Here is a 20,189-nt window from a genome sequence, read left to right on the forward strand (position 1 = left end):
TATATACATATAACATATATATATTGCGTGGTATATATATGGTAGAAAGCTAACATTGTTTGAGATATAAATGTGTAATTTATGTCAGTGCTAAATGTGTTAAGCTCATGTGAACCACAGACATTACTGTAATGGTAAATTGAAAACTGTGAAGGGGAAATAATTGGAAATCTTGCAAAAGAACATGACTCAAATACTTGAGGTTTCAGGATTATTATTGTAACTGCAACTCTCGACATGTTGAGATACTTCCTCTTTGCAGCATTAACAGAAATGTGACACAGCTAATGCAATTCAGCTTTATCTGACCTGGTGAAATAGAGCTTACCGGTCTCTAAGAATGGTCCACAGCTCTCCACCTAAACAAGCTTCCATCAGCATGTAGAGGTACTTGCTGTCCTTGAATGTTCTGTAGAGTCTGAAAACAGAAAAGTGGATGTTATCTCAAACTAAATATTTGATGAATGCCTGGTTGGAGAAGTATAATTAATCAAAATTTTGAAACATACAATTATAAATAATATCTTTATGCCTGCTGTGGGATGTAATTATTTCATTAACACAAATAAAAACCCCAGCTGTGTAGGAAGCAATTTTAGTTAATTCTTTTTTAAACACTGGTCGGAAATAAAGCAATTGTTTTGTTTAGATTTTTGCTGATACTACTTACAATATCCAAATGATTGAGAAAAAAGTTTAATTGCGGCTTAAGGCAACAACAACTGCAACCTTTGAGAGGGCGTGTAGACCTTTATATAGACATTGTATATACTGTATAGTGTAAAATAAACATAAAAACTTGATTAAAAAATTATAAATTATCTTTCAGGGTCCAGAGAAGTTGGAACATTTCCCAGCATACACAGAGAAGAAAGGAGAAAAAACACCATGCATAGTTCACCAGGGTATCTCAGGAACATCACAGGTAGACACACATTCATTCACTCACTGTTTACAATACACTTGACTTGCATGTGAGAGGAAACCTTTATCGACATGACAAAGAACTTGCGTGCTCTGTGAAGAAAACCGTGGTAATCATGACCCTCTGGCTCCAAGGTAATAAAGTACGGATCCTTGTAATATGTGTGGCATATGCAGTAGATTTATATTGTGTTTCAGTGAAGCTGTTCAGGAGGTATACCTAACAATGAAGTCAGAGTGGGCCTCCTGCATGATGAGTTTCTCTGAGCGAATGTGCTCCTGCTGTCTTGTGTCGACAATGTGCCGCTTCTTCAGGATCTTCATGGCAAAGGTTTTGTTCTCGTCACTCTTGAGCTGAACCTGCAGTGGGAAGGGAATAAAGAAATTCAGACACGAGGTCAGCCTGCACATTAACCCGCACAGCCTGTTAGACAATTGCAAAGATGTAAAAACAGATCATTCATGTTTCTGTCACAGCGCAATGCCCCCTACCAGCTCGACGCGACCAAAGCCACCAACCCCCAGCGTGTCAATGATGTTGAAGTCAGCCAGGTTGAGATTGAAGAAGAACGCATTCTCTGCTTCATACCTGTGGTGCCGGAAAAAGGGGGGAAAAAGACAGAATGGGAACAGGATTAGAGACGAGATGAAGAATGAAAGAGATAATCCACTTTTAACAACCTGAGACAAAATATCCGTCTCTCTTTCAGCTCATTTGTTTGCAAATCTTAGAGGATTTAACTCCTAGTAATCTATGAAGGATGTTATTGAGGATGTGGAGTATATAAATATGAACTTGAACATGAACAAGGTGTGTTTGAGTTTAGTCCTCTGGTAAAGCACTCTGACTTTTCTTTGAACACAAACTATTTATTCCCAGCTTGTCCCCATTCTTAATAGGAAAGAACAAAGACGGGACGTCCGTCACACGAGCCACTCACTACTTAGCTGGCTCTGAAGACATGCCTTGGCTCTGCCATCAAACACCCCAACATGCCATTGCAGACCTGCACATGCTGGTGGCGGAGATTGTTTCCACGTGTCCACCCCTTATCCCCAGATGCCTCGTGTCTTCTTTGGTTATTGTTTGATCCAGACAGAGTTTCATCAGCTCAGTCTCTGGATCAGTGGGCTTAGGACAGATCTGAGCCTGGGCAGCCCTATCTGGGTCACTCAGAACAGACTATCGCCTCCACGTCAAGCCTTTTCTTGCACAAAAACAGTACAGCTGGATGCCAAAAATAGCATTTTGTAGACATGTATCAAAAAATACTCCTACGAAGAAGACATGTTTAGATAAATCAGCAGTCTTCCTTCGTGAAGCAGCAGGGATTAAGTTTATTTACCTAAACTGTGACTCATTTTATACTGTTCTGGGTGTGAATTTGATAAATAAAATGGTAAATGAGACTCTTACTTTTGCCAATTAGGCTTATGTGGCCATTTGAGACGTGGAAAGATAATGTTGCTCCATCAGATCCACCAGACACACTTCAGTTATACTGCAAGCTGGAACAGTAAAACCTTTTCCCTAAGCTGCATACCAGTGGACACAGTAGGCACGTGTTGGCACGTTATTGAGCATGGTGTTTCTCAGAAACACATCAGGTTACCAGGACAGTCACTGTTTATTTGTGTGTGTATATAGGCACAACTACTAGCGTGGAAGATTCACGGGTGATCCTTTCATCTTTTTCTCCCCTCCCATCATCTGGAAGCTGGCCCAGAAAACACTTCAAATCCCAAAATGCTCTCTGCTTAACAAGAGGTCAGAGACTAGTAACCGAGAGTACATGAATTACTGTGTTTGGGACAGGGTTATTTATGGTAGTGACTGACATGTGGACAAACAGAGAAAACAGCACACAAAGTCTATGAGATGTTGACATGACGTGTACGGGTCCTGTTAATGAAGGAGGTCTCGTAAATTCTTCCATGGAAAGAGGGGGTCATTTTAAATTATGCAGGTCTTTAAAAAGGTTTAAAAGTAATAGTATCATTTGGCCAGCAGATGGCAGCGCTGCTCCATTAGAAGTATTAAGGAAGGGAGCGGAATACTTAGGGCCAATGAACAAGCTTCGCCTTTCAAGGCTGAAGCACAAAATGAAGCTATTGTATGAAGCAGGCAACGTAAGAATCAACCCTTTTATTCTATTCTGTGAAAAAGATCAAATCCTCTTCAAGTGAGTAGAATAAGACAACCATGGAACCAGCTGGTGAAGTTCACTGCAATGAATGGTAATCAATAGTTTCATTTTAGGAAAACTACTTCCTGTCGCTCTATGTGTCAACCAAGGACACAGACTTTCTGGGAATTGATGAACACTGGATATATTTACTAAAGCAGAAAGACAAATACTCATACAGATTCATTTTCTTCAGATAGGCAGAACAGCACACTTCATGGCTAAAGCACTAGATGGAATATGATACTGGCAAGCAGACCCAGTGGGACTGAAACCATACATCCACCTTAAATAGATGTCTCTAAACCATGACCTTGAATAAAAACTAACACAGAGCTCAGCTGGATCCAACACTGTAATGTAACCCTGGTTAGTTACGCAGCACATGTATTTGAGGCCCCTTATATGAGGTTGAAATGACATGTTACTTATTACTGCCCAATCCATTACTAGCACTGCAATACAAAGTGTTCCTGTGCGGGTCAAGTAGCACCCCAGTGGGTGATAATCTGTATCAGTGAACGGATGAGATCATAAAAAATGATGCAATCCCCATGTGTCTAAGTGTGTGTGAGTGTAAATGTGAGAGTGTGTGTGTGCTATTATCCTTATTTCCTTTTCTCCGGTTCATCTTGGTCTAGCCTGACTCAAGGGAGAGGAGAGAGGACAACATCTCTGACCTTAGAACTGACTCTCATTAAATGCCACTTTTATTTACCAGTAATTCCTGCTTATTGAACTCCTACACCTGCTCAACGGACATGCGACACGCTGGGTTATACTGGGTCATATTTTCTCATCAATCTTCACTCATAAAGAGTTATCTCGCAGGATGGGCTGTGTTTAGCAGTAAGTGGAAAGATTTGATTCAAGTTTAATTTTGATTTAAATTAGATTTTAATGAGAATTTGAATGAAAAAGTTATTTTTTAGGACATTGTATGCCTTTATCAACAGTACAGATGACAGAGAATGAGGGGAGAGAGAGTTAAGGAATTAGGTCCTCCACCAGGGACACCAGTAACTTATAAGCCACCAGGACACACCAAAAAACATATGTTTTTAAGACTTCTGCAACTGTATGGTATTTAAGTACATATTAGGGAATTTAGATGGTAACAGATTCTTACCTCACCTTTATGCATGCAAAAAAGATACAAATGTATTCGCTTTACTTTGTGTAGCATGAAGCCCCTCCCGCAGGGAGAAGCAACAGCTTGATCAAAAACAATGTGCACATATAGCACATAGCAGGGAGCTAGCTCGTCTTTGAAGAAAAGACCTGTCAGCCTCACAGAGAGCAGCTGTAGTTTGCTGTATAGTTACAGTACTGCTGCACGGTGCTTATCCACTGTGACCAATTAGAGATAGTTTCCATCACCGTGGGATCCTGACTCAGGCTTTCCTCACCAAGAAACAAATGTGCTCTGCTGAGCGGGGAGTGCCAGTGAGAGACGACACACACGCAGCAGGGAAAGCTACCATAATCAGGGTGAAAACGGCTTTGATGTGACAGATTTCAGGCAGCAGAAGGCGAGAGTGGCTTTATTTTAAGGTTACGTTCTGTAGAGAATAGGGTTGATAATAAGGTTACAAATGATGGCCATCGAAAAGTAGGATTTCTTACTCATTTGCATGAAACTAATCTTAAACTGGCTTCCCTGAAGACCTAGGGAGGGGAATAATGGGGCACAGAAGGCACACTGCAGGTCTCGTTCTATCACACACATCTGCTGGCAGAGCAATCACCAGTGTTAGTCAGCCATAAGGGGCAACTAGCCAGGGCTGAAGGCCAGGCAAGCCACTGCGCCCCCTGATTATACCCGTCTTCTCTCTTTCCTCAGTGCCTCTGTCCAACCCACTAACTGGTGTTATGTTCTGCTCTTTGCTGACTAAATTCCACTGGCTTGCCAAAGATGACTGACACTCAGCTCGAAATCCAAAGCATCGGACAGAAGTCTAGTCCGCTGTGTCACCCGTCTTGTTCTCTCCATGTCTCTCCTCACTCTGTTCATCTATGTAAATCTCTCTTTCCCTTTCACTGGTGATAAGCTGTCCCTGCTCCCTCGCTCTGTGTAATCTGTCATTACCGGGTTCTTGTTTCTCCTCACCTTGACTCACAACATAGCACCGAGCGAGCCAGGTATCAGATTATGCCAATACGTAGCTGCCTGAACCCCAAGATGCCCACCTCATTGCCAAGGTGCCCTGTGCCTTCTATTGTGCTATTCTCTTGTTTCCATAGCGACGATAAATAGAGTACATATTAATTCCTCCAGAAATAGAGGCGGAGGTCATAACCTATGCTTTCTGGCCTGCCACATGGGTATTGTCTTGTTATGTAACAGACTTAAAGGCACAATGTATTAACAGCTGGCCGAGAGCATGTTTCTTTAAAAAATGTTGCAGCCGATGAGCAGTCACGATATGGTACAACATTTTAAAAGGTTATTGTGACTGAAAAATTAATTTGCAAAAACGAATTGATTAAAACAAAAGATGAGCAAAACAAAAATCAATTAAGCCCAAAGCAATAAAATGTATTCGCATTTTAATTATTCATGCATATTAATACATTCTAATTGTCTTACTTGGCTTTGGCATCTGCATCCTCATGGCCTTTACTGGACACATCCTCCAAACCTCCAATCAGATGCTTGAATGAACTGAAACACAGACAGTGAATTAGTTAAAACAGCACATGATCAAACTTTTCTACATGATTTTGTTCAAGAATCTACAGTCTAGCCCAAAATAATATTCTCCACTTACTGAATGTAATGAAAGAATAGTTCATGGTTAGAGGAAATAAAGTGGTTTGTTCTGTACACTGGAGGCGATCCGTATAAGAAGCCTGTACAATATATGGACAGACAGCGATAAAAAACACTGCCAGTTACTATTAAATATTCATCAGTCTGCTTTTAGAGACAAGCCTCTAAAAAATCACTGAGAACAGACGAGAAGACAGAGCTACCCCAAAGAGGTGTAAAACAGTGTGATAGCAGACGGGGGGGCTGAGTGGGAATTTTCGAGACAAAAGTAGTGGCTGTGCATAAATGTTTTAATGAATGAATAATAAATTAGAAAACATACTGTGCTGAGTAAAAAAAGTTATCATTAGACATAAAATCCACACACAATATTTTCTGTTCTTTTAGTACTTTGTACTAAGTGAGTTAAGTTATTCAACTAAAAGAAATCATGCAACAATGTTCTTTTCAGGCCTTAATAATAAAAAAACACAATAATATTTACCGGTACAATAATACTTTTCTTAATAGATATACCAGAACTTAATTAAAGGACCAGGGTGTAGTAGGATTTAAAGGCATCTAGCAGTGAAGTTGCAGCTCGCCTTCCAAGCGTGTCAGAGAAAATATGGTGGCCAGGAAATTTGTGAAAAACCCTAAAGGCCCTAGGCTACTGTGGAAACATGGCAGTTCAATATGGCCGACTCCCTAGAAGGGGACCTGATGGTAACAAAAACACAAGCTGATAATACACTAATGAACTTATGAATATTTTATTTCATTGCCAATAGATCCCCCAAAATGTTACACACTGGGCCTTTAATTGTCATTACTAAATAGGATAGAAAGTTAGAGAAAGATTACAATGAGATGTTAACTGGAGAATAATAAGCTACACAATATATAAAATCCTCCAAAGTTGCACTCACGGGAGATCTGGCACATGAAAAATAATAACTGCACTTTGGCTCATTTCTCTCTGAAGTTTGGCTGCATTATGCTAAAATACATCCTGGAAGAACAACCAACTGAGACAGTTTTCATACAAAGCTCATCAAGCTGTCAGCCAGACGATGTAATACATCTGGTGTTCTCTCCTGTTGAGACCATAATGCCTGTGAGCTGGCACTGTTTTCGAGCTGAGCTTTTCTTTAAATGTTTTGCTGCTTACAGTGTCTGCAGTGAATCGGTGACTCCCTGCCGCTTGTTTTTATGCCCTGTCTCTTTCCCACTGTCTCTATCTCCTCCCTTTTCATCCAACACAGCTCCTGCAGTTATCCTTATCTTACCTCTTAAGCTTTACCGTTTTGTTTTAATGCATCACACATGTGCGGACATACAGGAAATGAATAAACACACAGAGAATAACATTTTTGTTTAAATACTAACAACCTGGCATCTGCACTAAAACTGTTCTGGTTGGGTTCTGTGGGTTCTAGTTCTGTGGGCTGGGACAGCATTAGCTACTTGTATGACAGGCGGTGGTAATCACCTGTGCTGGATGACTCACTCACTATCCCCTCTGCTAGCTGTGAGGATGGCCCATTTGTGCCTGCCGTGTTCCCTGAGGCCAGAGGGAGGCCCTGGGTAAGCTGATACTGTCTACCATCCTCCCCACGCCCCATATCCATCTGTCTCTATTCTCACCACATGACTTAATGCTAAAGATGGAGATGGAATGAGTTTTTTTTTTTTTTAAGTTTGATCTTACCGTAAATACATGATAAACATTGTAGTGAAATGTCAAACCGTGTTACTGCAATAAAAGGACCACAGCAAATATTTGAGCTGAGATTAGTATTAAAGGGCAATGTGGATTTTCTCTTTGATCTTCTAGCAAACATCAGTGAAAAAATTGTATTCATTACTCATTATTGCACAAATGGAGCCTAAAACTAAAGTGTTTACTGGAATTAATTTAGGATTAAAGATTTATTTATGCCTATCCTCTCTTGACGTCACTTAACTTTCCAAATCTTTCATTCATTCAGTGGTTTGCGTCTGGAAAAGATTTACACAAGAGTTAGGTGAGTCCTGAAGATGGAAGCTCGATCAATCGGCGGAGTCAAACTTTAGGTGATGACGTTAATGCCTTTTATGACTCCAAACGTGTGAAGTGAAGTGAAGCATGATCCCGCAAATCTATTTCGCACCTCGCATTGACTGAATTCATCAAAAATAATCTTATTGTATACTTTAGGACCATTATAATTTACACGAGAGCCTTGATGTTTTTTATATTGAAAAGCAATGACCCTTAAATGTGTGCTATATTTATCTACTATGGTGTAGCAGTCGGTTCATGTTGACGCCTCAGTAAAGGTAGCACTTCTGTAGCCTCTGATTGCTTGAACATAATGAGCAAAGCAGAATTTATGGGCTAAGTTTGCATGGCTGCCAGACAGACATTCATTTGCTGGCCAAATGCATTTATTTTTAATGGATTTTTCTTGTTTGATACTCACTCTCTGTCGATGACTAGACACGTGACTGCTTCTGCCGAAATGACGTTGGCCGTCCTGATGTCCTCCCTGGATAAAAAGATCATACAACACAATCAGGCACAATAACAAAATTGCCACAATTGATCCAATGATCACACACTGTGAGGCCATTATTAAATCAAATTATTATTCATTTAAAATAATTTATCAGATCTGTGATGATGATTCAATTCCATTCGCTCCATAAATGACATTGGTACACAATGAAAACATCCCTCTCAACAGGCAACACACAGTACTGCATGATTGGCATTACTCTTTATTATATTTGACATCAAGCTCATCTTCCTCTGATGATGACGCTTCTTCAGAGGAGTCGCCCCAGTCGCATGAATCCTCCGAGTCTGTGTCCCAAGAATCCATCCTTCACTGTAAAGATTTTTCTGCACACAGAGTCCCACAGCGATAAGCTCTAACTCTGAACCAGCGCACTGCCCGGGGCAGCCCTCCAACAAAGGAAACGTCTGTAGTACTTGTGTATAAACCTCTAATCCAAGTGCAGTGTTATCCACATTATAACGCAGACTAAAATATTACATTATTAACATTACAGTTCTGTTCTAGAGTTGACTCAATTCACTCGAAGTGCTAACAGTAACAACCACCCTCTGTGTCTGATCTGAACTCAGACATACAGCAACCTATTTCAATGAGCTGAGGTGATAATTCCTCCTCATGCTATGTCAACTCCCTCTGCCTTCCCTCTTCCAAACACACACGCACAACCCTCCCTCCCCACGCACAGACTCACACACATACACGCACACAGACACACTCTGCTTCACTCTTTCTGCTGACCCCTTTGAATAAAGGTCACAGCTGGTGGGGGAACAACACACTTTGAAAGGTGAGGACTACAGAGGAGAAGAGAGCAGAGGAGAGGAAGGCAGTGTTTGTCACGGGCATGGGATATATTAACAGATGACTATTGGGGGCCCTCTAGCTAGTATAGCACATACAGTATTTCATTCACCTCTGCTAAGCTCCTATGACCTGCATCCATGCTCTTAACACAATACTCTGGCTAACACTGCTCCACCTGTTTTTCTGTTTGGCCTCAACAGCATTCAGTATCATTAACAAGCATGCTTACAGTATTAATAACCAGGTTAATGGGTGAAAGAAGAACAAATGTCCCAGTTTGAAAGAAGACGCAGAGCCACACCATGGTGGTTACTTCTGATTATGTGATAATTACTTTGGGGAACAAGATTCCTGTTGAGTGACAGTCAGAAGAAATTAGTTATCAATGGTTAACATCGCACGATATTGAGGTGCAAAGAGTTTTTGGATTAGTTTAATTCATAAAGGAAAGCATAAGAGACCCTCATAACGTAGTTTTAATCTGATGATTATTCAAATATTCAGAAGCTGAATAGGGAGTTAACTTGCGCTGTTAAGGGATGTTGGGGGACAAATGCTTGTAATGTGCCAGCTGTGAGTTTGCCAGTAACAATGTGCCAGCTGTCCCTTTTCAAAAGCTATAGTCTCTGCTTCTACAAATTTACCTGCCTGTGTCGAGTAACTTAAGCCAACCTATTCAATTAATTTCAAATAATGTATATGTATGTATCCAAGGACACGACAAAAATGCTTCTCAAATAGATGTTCATTCAAAATGCTCAATAGTCATGAGTCAGTAACTCAAGAATGCCAGATTTAATTTCACTTTTCATTCAGATTCAGCTTCTCATTTAATATAACATTTTAGCAGATTATGCGTAAGATTTTCTAAATGGTACAAAAGTCAACGCATCAGACAAACAGACACACACACACACACACACACACACAAACACACACACACATCAGTTTTCTCATCAGTGATAATGAGCTACCACAACAGTGACACCCACAATCTGTTACACAAGTTAATTTGTCTGATAAAAGAAAGTGTACAGGGTTTGTATAATTTACTAACCATGGTGATACAACAAAACAACATGACACTTTGGGCTATATTGAAATTGAGGTTATGTAAGCATAAATCATCCTTAAGGGACCTCAAGGGTTTCATTTTAGAGAGCCACTTGTTACACCTGTCCCCTGCTACTCGACTGTAGCTGAGGGAAACAATTTAGTGTGCCATTGCGTTGATACTAGCGATGCTCTATGTGAAACACAATCGCTAAATAATATCTGTCAGAATGATTCATTTGCACACCGCTGAGCCTAAGTCATCCACTAAGCCAAAGATGGCTCTGCACTTGTTAATTGCGGCGTAACAAGAAATGCATTGGAAAACAGACACACACACACACACACACACACACACACACACACACACATGCTCAAGCACATACATACTAAAAGCAGCTGCATGCTGTGTCTGGAATGTCCTTTGGACTTACACAGGAGGGAGCCTGTGGTGTTGATTTCCAGTAGATAGTTGAAATGAACCTGGTAATTGGACGGTGATCTGGTGTCCCGGGAAGGGGGTTAAGAAAATAACGTTCAGGCTTGGAGGCTGAGAGTGGGGCAGTAGCTATGGGCTGCAGTGAGGGAAGTAAAGCCAGGGTCAGGACTGGGGCAAGAACAAGAGGTGGCTGTGGGATACACAGCCAATCATTTGTGCTTCAATTCTGTGACTGGGAGGTATTCAGGTGGGCCTGCATGGCTGTTGATAACTTCACAGGTTGGTATTAAAGTAAATGACTGCAGTAGTGTTTGTGCAGCTTTTTCCCATTTACTACAAATCAAGCATTTTCCACATCACGGCGGAGTATGGCCACATTCCAAGGCATACCATACATTTTTACATTTATGAATATATTTTTACCATTCTTGCAGGCCGCCACTGGCTGAAATTGCTTTAAAAACACTTCCCTATTGGTGCATTCCTGTTCTGTTTTTCAAGCTTCAACATCCAAGGCTTAAGTGTTAGCGGCTGAACATTATTCATAAGCTATGTTAGAATAGCCAAACATGGACAGCATGAAAAGGAGATATCTGAGCCTGCCTCAAACACACCAACACAATAGCTGCGAACCAGTGTTTCTTGTGTATAGAATTTATTTTAGTGGCCTGCCCAAAAATAAACCGTTTATGGCAGTGTTTGTATTTATTATTTCTCACTCTCTTTGGATTTGGACATGCAGTTGACAGATCAGTCTGCAAGAATGGTACATGCTCTAGCTGCAGCTGACTCTCAATGCTTAATGTTGTTTTCAGATCCCCCACCAACCCCACCCCAATACCCCTTGGGTTCCAACACCTAAAATAAATGTTTGGTCTGTGGGAAACTCTAAACAGTCCCTGTTCATAACTGCATTACAACACGACAATTGTGCATGTTTCCAAAATGGGATTCACTTTGATGAAGTACTTCTCAAGCAGTCTCAGAAAAGCTTCAAGTATTTGGTATTTCTTTGGATTTTCATGCTGAATGTAGCTGTGTAAAACAAGAAATGTCTTCAGTCTAAAAACCTGTGGTATGCTTTAAAGCAATGCAAAATATACAGAGGATACAGACAGCAGCAATGTAAATAAAGATTTTGTAGCTAACTGCAAATGGCTTAAGTTAATGCTTTGACTCATGGGGTATAAACTATTAAAAGACTGAGGGTATGGCTTGGATGGAAGGGAGAGGGGTGCAGAATTCATTTCAATAGGACCACTGTGTTGGTTCAGTATGGATACTGCCGCAGTAATGTCAGGGGGAAAAAACAGCTTGAGCCTGAGCTACATGTTAATATGAGCATTAAAACATGGTCCCAGTGACAATATTAACACGCTGAGGTTTAGCAGGTATAAACACATGTTGTGTAATCACGCTACCCTTGATAACTGGCACAAACAATGTACTTTTAGCAAGTTTTTGGTCATGAACCAAAGTAGTGGACACATGACGGCACTATATGAAAAGTAAAGTGATCGCCAAAGTGATTCAAAATTATCCGAGGGGGACATAACACAAGGCTGTAGTTGGTCTAAAAGTGGTCTGACAGTGACACCAACCACATTTCTGTCAGTGACATCAAATCTCTCATCCTATACTGGAACACCTCTACAAACACACACACACACACACACAATACACTCAGGAGAGGAGGTCAGGGAACACATTGCTTTACACCTACTGAGGTGTGCATCTACACCTTGAGGCTTAGGTGTAGATCTGTCAACTTCACCATGACAGGAAGCATGTGAAATGAAAAATATGTTGTCCATCTTTTCCTGGAACATCCACCTATTGGGTTGAGATACAGATACGGTAGCCTACTGTAGTATTCAACCCTGTAGAGAACATGTAATCTGATTTCTTCGTGGCTGCTTTAATTTACACACACAGAAAACACACGCACAGAAACCATTATGGCTGGCAGGAGAGACTTTGATTTGTAAATATGTTGTTCTCACAGATCAAAGGCAACGTCTTCAGATGGACAGAGTAGCCTTTGAGTAGGGGCTATTGAGTTTCATGAGCAAGGACACACACAGTTAACTTCTAATTAGAAAGATGGCCCTGCAGAAGAGCCCTCTGATCAAAAGCCTGGTTCGAAGATAGCCAGCATCACAATCATTTAAATTTGAGACATGCTCCACCATCAAAGGCGCAGTTGAAAAGGCTTCTCTCGCTCAAGACACTCCAAGACAAAAGGTGTTCCCAAGCAGATGCTGAGGTGGGTAGAACACTTTGTTTTAGTGGGATATAGAAAGGAGATATAGTTTTCTGGATTAAACAATTCATGAGATGCTCTTGATGGTGCTTTGAAGAGCCGTTTTGAACAGCACACTACTTGAAATCGTATTCTGGATACACTACAAATGCACTGATATAACTATATGAAAGTGAAGTATTATGTATTTATATAAGGGCTCCTACAGTATGTATGTGAATTCCTCAATCCATTATAAATTTGTACTTTGTGTCATGCTCTCATTCATCAAAGAGCACATTTTTACGTCTCATTAGTGTAAAAGGATCAAATTTCTATTTGGAACAACCTACTCCTCCCACTGCCAGGAGATCAGGCTTCCCGTGCCTCACATGTCCCACATGCATTTTAATGCTCTGTCATAATTTAAATCCTATAGTCATTAGCTTTAACATATGGGGAAAGCCAGCCATCTGTGCAATTCCAGCTGTTTCCTGAACACACATCTAGAGTGATCCTTTTGAAGATAAAACAGTGATTTACAGTGTGTTTTGACAACACATAAACTAGCATTTATTCTTCACAGGATACTGCTTTGGTTCAACTTAAGCCTCTTTGTGTTTTAAAGTGTTTACTATAAGTTCTTGAGGTGTGATTTTTAAGAGCCCAGGAGCTAATTTGAGGTGGCTTCCACATTCAGCAGCCACAAGATGGCGACATCTCCACTTCTTTAATGTTGACACTGTCGGCTATGCACATGCATGCAAATGTATGAGCATGAATGCATACATTGTGTTGTCTGTTTCTACCTGACCCCGTGCAGCCATAAGACTTTTTTTCCATACCCACCCTCTGCATGGAGGCGCACAGTTGTGACAGGACAGAACAAACAACAGGGTAAAAACATCACTTTGATGCCTGAAGCATAAAAGCAAATTTTTATTTCACTGAAGTGTCCTTTCAGTGAAAGTATGTGAGTGCTTAGAAGGCACCTAATGTCAACAGCGCCTGTGAGTCATTTGATCCCTGCAGTGTATACGTACAGCCTGGTTACTTCAAACTCGGTAGCTATAATGCATGTTCCTGGCACAGGCTTACACAGTATAGATGTATAGATATCTGCTTACTACCTGTTTCTCTCTATCGGCAGACACTGCTCTGTTAGTAACAGCAACTACGCTCACATATTCAAAACAAATGTTCATAAGAGACGTATGAAGAGAGTGAAGAGTCATTATTACAGTCAATGACAGCATGGGGATGCCCTTGATATCACAATGTTCGGGCAACCAAGACAGAAAAAAATCTAAAAATAAGTAAATAAATAATCATCAAGCATATAGATAATATTGTCTAAATGAAATGAGTCTTCAGCTGGGAGCATATAGTATGACTATCAAACACCAAAGTCTACTCACAATAAATGACTCTTTCCCTGCAGTTTCTTGTCTGTGTGACATACAGTAGCTGTGTGCAAAATATAGCAGACGGGTTGTCACTTGGTGTGGTTATGAGGGATCTCCACTGTCACTTGAATATAAACACTTTTTTTTCTCTTTTGATTTGGGCAAAAATAGAGCGTGAGGAAGAAGAGCATGTCACAGTAATTGTATGTGCTCTCAATTGTACTTTCTGCAAAGGGGGTTGGAGGTAAAATAGCTGCATCTTTAAATATTCATGCTGTTTTTTTATAGTATCAGCTAGAAATTATGATCCCATAACTGATCATTATTAAAATTTACTGCTCAAAACATATTTTCATTTTCATCTATGCCAGTTTAGACTCTTTCATTGTGATCAGCTTAAGCTTAACAAACTGTCTTCGGTTCAGAGAGAATTTTTGTGTCACAACTCAAGCAATGTTGCTGTAACAGCTACAGTAAATCAGGCCTGAAGTTGTGTGATGAGTCGGCTTTCAGCATTTCCAAACATTTAGCAAGTTATCATGCCTCTCAAGAAGAGTGAGTGGTAGGGAAAAAAATAGGGACAGATAAGAGCTGGAGGCTGCTTGATGGTAAATTAGAATGGAAAAATGCATGTTAAGTGTAAGAGGAAGCATATTAAAAGTTGCAAGTGAAAATTAGATGGGAAGTGGGTGACAGAAACAGCGGGAGAACTGAAGATTTAAATTGGAAAAGGCAGTGTTATTAGAAACAATCTTACCCTTGCAGTGCTTTCTCTCCAAACCAGTCTCCTTTTCCGAGGCTGCGCAGGTAGACAGGTTCTCCATTGGGCACGTCTTCCCTGGTCACATTAACCTGGCGAAAAAAATGGAAATGCAGGAGGAGTAGAGAGAAGAGAAGAGTAGTGTGTCAGAGAGGAAGATGGAACAATAGAAGAAAGAAGGGGTGACATATAACAGAATGAAGATGTGTGGTGAATAAACGAGAGGAGTTTCATTTGAGAGGAATAGCATTTCATTTAGACATCATTCCAAAAGAAATTGACATATAAATGATCTCTGAAGATGGCAAACTAATCACACTATTACAAACGGGAGAAGCACCGGTGTGATAGATATGTCTGTGCATGGGTAGTCTGTTATAAACAGGTGACAGCCTTCACTGTGCACAATCTGGGAGGCGCCGCTGACCACTTCATTAGCCAGATGACATGTGAGTGATAGCACTGTGCTGTGCCGGTAGACTTTACAAATCAAAGTGATGGCACTTTAGTAGATTTTAGAGGAAGTGAATGGAGATGGTGGTTTCACCTAATGAAGGCTCTTGTCTTCATACATTAGTCAGTTCTGCACAGGTGTAGCAGCGTATCTAGCACCAGCACACTGTAATGCTATCTACACCTGAGTGACAGCGTAATTATTCGTGATCTAATATGATCGTGTGGGAGCAAAAAAAAGCAAAAAGAGGAAGTGGAAAGGCTCTGAGAAGCCAAAAAGTGTAGACCAAAGGGGCATATTGTGTGTGGTGAGATGCCCAAATCTGTTGGAATGTCCTCTAGACAAAGTGCACCGCCTGTGGTCTAGATAGGGACAAAGTGAGACATGTGGAAACAGCCAAGCAGAAAGCAATGATAAGGTCAGGAGTGTGTGTGTGTATGTGTGTGTGTGTTCATGTCTTTGTCCATGGGCTAATATGTTTGTGTTACAGTTGTGCTGACCTTGTGTGGCGGAAAGCATCTGTTTGGGGTCAAAGGAGAGTAAAAAAAAAAATCTATCATTGTCATCCTTTACAGTGACACCTGCTGTATGTCCTGGGCCTGAGAGATGCTGTGAATTTCTCTCACTCACTGGGAATTTAGGGGGTATTTTAGGTTACCAGCTCTTTAAGATCTAAATCTAACCTTTGCGGCAGGGTTTAGGAGACTGTTAACACTGAGAACTGTCTCGTTAACAAATGTACATAGCGACGATGAGGAAGAGAGATGGTGGAGGGTGGAGGAGAAACACGAGCAAGTGCAGCTCATAGAAGAAGGAACAAGTGTAAGACGGACCAGAAGGTAGTGTGGAAGGAGGAACAGGAAAAGGATAAAGATGAGGAGGGCGAGCAGGGAGAAAGTAAGGAGGAAGAGCAGCTGGTATCTACGCATAAAAACATGCTAACAGTTACAAGCACATGAAAGCCCTCTGACAGTGTTGATATTGGACGAGACGCCGTGTCATCTGTGCACAGCGTGAAAGCCGGTGTCGATGGCAGAAAGGTGAAATGAAAGTGACTCCATTCTCCTTCCTCAGCGATCCCAATGCTGCTTGCGAGAGATGATGAAAGAGGCTGCGCTTCTGTCTCTCCTCTCCCCTATCTCGAGATGACCGATGATAGCCAACTTCCACCCAAAAATACTACCACTTTGCTTCAAAGATGTGTCTTTTGCCGGGCGTGTGTTCCTTGACACCCTGTGCCATGATGTTGTGATGATTATTTGGTGGTAGGCTACAGGCACTGTTCTCACCTTTCCTTTACTGATGATGAAGAAGGTGTCTCCTCTGGCCCCCTGTCTAATGATGTACTCTCCATCTTCATAATGTGTCTGTCAAAAGAGAAGAGAAGACCAGAGAAGTGTTATTCAGGGACGTTAGGATTCTTTTGTCTCCTTTATCACATTGGGATTAAGACACTGTCACCAGAGAGATAGAGATACTCTTCAGAGGAACTAATGCTGGATTGGGTGCAGTAGGATAAATCCCAATTAGATGTTTTTTCTTGTTAATACCACACTGGTAAGCTCTTCAGGGTGCTTTTCTGCATCCACCCACTACATGCCTAGATATCTCCTGCGACCTTGAATATGAATAAGCAGGTTAAGAGAATGAGTGAATAAATGAATGCCCCTACATCAAATCTAAAGGCAAATCACAGCTCTTTTCCAAGAGTAGAATTAATACAGGATATCCATCCATCAATTCATTTTCTATACCCAGCAATCCTGTTTAGGGTTGTAGGTGCTGGAGCCTATCACAGCATACATGCTATGATCCAGACTTGTCGGCAGTCTAACACAAGGCTAACGCAGATAGATAGAAAAACACTATCACACACAGACACATCCATGCCTTAAATAACCTTCAGTGTTGGATAAAGAATGCGCTTGTTCCAAGGACGGATTCAGTTATAGTGATACATAAGATGTGACATAACTAAATAATGAAAAAAATAGTAAAAAAGTAGTCATTAAAAAAAACTGATAAGCAGTTGTTATGTTAACATGCATCGGTTCATGTTTTTATAATAAAAACTCAGGAGAGATTTTAATTTTCCTTCAGCAAAATAAACAACACGCTTCACTTCAGACCACAGTTTTGACTGAAGACTCGGCTCGATATTTCAGGTTAGATGATGAGCAGATCTTTCCTTACACTGCAGCACTGTGTGTGATTCATGTCTGCTGTGTGTCACTCCAAAGCAGAGCTTCTTGTTAATAGTAGGTTGCAGTTACAAAGTTTAGTTCAGGTTTGTCTATTTATATAATTTCTCTCTTCAAGGAGAGGAAAACATAGGGGAAAAAAACAAGCTAGATCTATCTAATCAAAAATCAATCTCAGACTTAAATGATCAATTATAGTAGAGGACAAGGAAAAGGACAACGTGATGGATCTAACCATTATTTGACCCAGCATCACCAACCTATAGAACCTCGGCGAACACATAGAAAACTTTTTTTTTTTAAACAAAGGGCAAACTTTGGACAAGCCAAGTCAAATAGCAGATATCACTGATTGGTTATTTATGGGGTGAGAGCAAAGAAATAACTTCAAGCAAATGTTCAGAGGTTTTAATTATTTTAATGCTACTTTTAAGTTTGCCACTTGGTTTCTCTATTAAAGCAGATAAATGCAAATTCAATCAAATCCCTAATATCTCCCTCAGCAAACACACACATTGCATACATTAATCAGAGTACATTTATAGGCATGTCTAGAATGGCATGAAAAACATCTAACTTTGGCAAAATAGTGGTTTTGGGATATCATAATAAATTAATAATAATCTGTCTTGACATGACTTTGTTAAGACTGTGGGTCCGTATAAGAATACACATACATGATATACATCGACACACAGGCATGCTGACAAAATATTTTAGATTAGTTTTACCTGAGTTTACAGAACATGCAGGTCCTCCCTTTAGCTATGTTTCCCCCAGTTTACACTTTCCAGTGTAGCTGCTGATACTATGCCTGCTTCTGCCAATGTACTTTCATGACGTCTTTCTTTTCCTTGAAGTTGTCCTTCACCATAAAGGTTGTTATGTGTAAGCATAGATTTCCTTTTCTTGGTTCTCCTGCCTTTCAATATCCCAGCCGGCTCTTAATTGCTTAACTGCTTCTGTCGAGCTACATTGTTACCATGCTGACCCTGTTAACTGTTAGGTCTTTGCATTACCATCAATTTTATCTTTACCCACTTGCAGAAAAGTTCCATACTGTGATGTTTGTTGTAGTTTTTCCGTGGTGTATTCCATACCACCAATAATGTACTTGTTGTTAACTATGTACAAATAATACCCTATGGTATTGGACAATGACAAGTATATCATGTAACATGTCTATGTTTATCAAGTGTCTGTACCAGGTTAACTATTTATAGATCACCTGGGGTCATTATTTCTATATATTGGAACACAGATCAGTCTGATGGGCTTTGTTTTTAAGTTTGTGCAAACTGATTTGGGCCAAAGGACCTTGAACTATAATTTTTCGCATGAATTATAATGTGATACATTGATTCTCCCAGTTCTATAAAGTCTGAAATGACTTCACTTATCTCAAACTTAGTTATTAAAAATCTAATCAGTTAGGCTAGTTTCCTCAATAGTGAATAGAGTATCATGTAATGGATAATGCCCAACGAGGTGTGCATTATCAGTAACTAATGGACGACATGGAGGCCAGAATCGTACGACACGCTCCGCAAAGTCCATTAATTATTCCTGCTTATACCATGGTAACTTGCCAAAGAAAAAAAAACGGAAACAGTGTTCACTACTCCAGTAAATAGGACGAACCATAGATGCGACTTGGCAAAAGTTAATGTTTCTAGTTCCCTCTGCTCATAGAGTGCTTTGGCACAAGCCAGAGAGCTAATGTTATGATAGCAAAATTTAGTAAAATAGTGCTATAATTTAACAGTATGTTTAACAACAAGACAAGCTAGCTCTCCAGCCATGATAGATAGATAGTGTGTACTGCCTGAGGTAGCAAGCTGAATAACAAATGGGATGTGGGAGCATCACTTATAGAAAGTATCAGTGAGTTCACAGGGTCAGTTTGTGTTAAATTCGCCATCCTGTGGTGTTCAGACAATGAGTCACTGAAGGACTACACTACAGTGTTGTGAGATGTATTTATGAGATGTTTGGCTAGATTTTGTGAACAGTAAACAGACAGTTTTGCTGGAACTGGTAGGTGTCCTACATCAGGTACTACCCAACAGCCAATCAGAATCAAGTATTCCCCGACCATGGTATAATACAAATGAATGTAACAAGAACACAAGACCCCTCTTGCATTAACGTTACTCTACAAATTGATAGTTATAATATAGATTTGTGTCAGGGCCGAAAGGTGTGGATGATACAAGAAATGACCATTAAACTACCACAAGCAACATAATGCATGCAACAGACATTCAACGCAAATTGTTATCGTAAGATGACAAGCTTGTATTAGCTTGAATACTACCAAGAACATAGCCTAACAAATATATATAAGTATATTACCGTTGTTAGCCAACGGTAGCAAAGATACCGTTAAAAGTAAAAAAAAAAT

At 40.3% G+C, this 20,189-nt stretch overlaps 1 protein-coding gene across 3 annotated transcripts in view; it reads right to left on the reverse strand.

The window, feature by feature from the left end:
- Positions 1–20,189, reverse strand: part of LOC118329739 (cGMP-dependent protein kinase 1) — a 77,119-nt gene that overhangs the window by 4,509 nt on the left and 52,421 nt on the right. For 2 of the 3 annotated variants that reach the window (XM_035664010.1, XM_035664008.1), the window contains exons 6-12: positions 16,874–16,951; positions 15,128–15,222; positions 8,328–8,393; positions 5,701–5,775; positions 1,417–1,513; positions 1,145–1,284; positions 329–418 (exon numbers count right to left, since the gene is read on the reverse strand). In XM_035664010.1, the coding sequence (XP_035519903.1) occupies positions 329–418; positions 1,145–1,284; positions 1,417–1,513; positions 5,701–5,775; positions 8,328–8,393; positions 15,128–15,222; positions 16,874–16,951 (641 nt within the window). Of the gene's footprint in view, positions 1–328; positions 419–1,144; positions 1,285–1,416; positions 1,514–5,700; positions 5,776–8,327; positions 8,394–8,622; positions 9,635–15,127; positions 15,223–16,873; positions 16,952–20,189 lie in introns of those variants that run through there. The other variant, XM_035664011.1, reaches the window with a different exon arrangement.

The sequence above is a fragment of the Morone saxatilis genome, unplaced genomic scaffold, assembly GCF_004916995.1.
Source record: "Morone saxatilis isolate NCDOM2014 unplaced genomic scaffold, NCSU_SB_2.0 Contig19, whole genome shotgun sequence".
Lineage (NCBI taxonomy): Eukaryota > Metazoa > Chordata > Actinopteri > Moronidae > Morone > Morone saxatilis.